Genomic DNA, 574 nt, shown 5'->3' on the forward strand with positions numbered 1-574 from the left:
TTGACGTTAGTTTTGTTGTTGCCATTCTTTGGACTAAAAATTTGGTTTTTTGCGTTCCTTTACTTTTCCTGTTACTCTCTTTTAGTGAGCGCATTTTGCTTACGCTCTGGCATTTTGACACTTTTCAGATTTTAGTCCAAAAAGATAAGGAATGAACCTAATGATGAAAATCTAATAAATCCACATACATTTTTTTCTAATAGATACATAGTATAAGTATTTATGTAGCCGATCCTTGTATTACATACGAGCCTACTTAGTTGTCTAAATATTTGTGTGTGTGTGTTATTATTTATAAGCCAGCATGTTCGTTAATCCAATTCACATGATAGTAGACCTTAGCATAACCATCTGGATTGCCAGTACCACAACCGCCATAAACGAATCCAGCAATGCCCACCACTTCGCTCTCGTACAAAGCAGGTCCACCTGAATCACCATTGCATGCACCGTTATTAGGATTGTGCGCCAGACAAATAAGAGCATCACTATCCCAATTGATGGCCGCTTTGCATTCGTCACGCGAGATTGCCGACAATGTGTTCCACTGCAACTTTTGTGGCAAATCACCACC

The 574-nt window shown here is 39.0% G+C and overlaps 1 protein-coding gene across 1 annotated transcript in view; it reads right to left on the reverse strand.

The window, feature by feature from the left end:
• Positions 1–292: 292 nt before the first annotated feature.
• Positions 293–574, reverse strand: part of LOC118733878 (serine protease SP24D-like) — a 28,149-nt gene continuing 27,867 nt past the window's right edge. Inside the window, exon 3 of the mRNA XM_036463502.1 lies at positions 293–539. Coding sequence (XP_036319395.1) covers positions 293–539 — 247 coding nt within the window. The remainder of the gene's footprint in view (positions 540–574) is intronic.

This window comes from Rhagoletis pomonella, unplaced genomic scaffold (assembly GCF_013731165.1).
Source record: "Rhagoletis pomonella isolate Grant_MI unplaced genomic scaffold, Rhpom_1.0 Rhpom_scaffold_00002, whole genome shotgun sequence".
NCBI lineage: Eukaryota > Metazoa > Arthropoda > Insecta > Diptera > Tephritidae > Rhagoletis > Rhagoletis pomonella.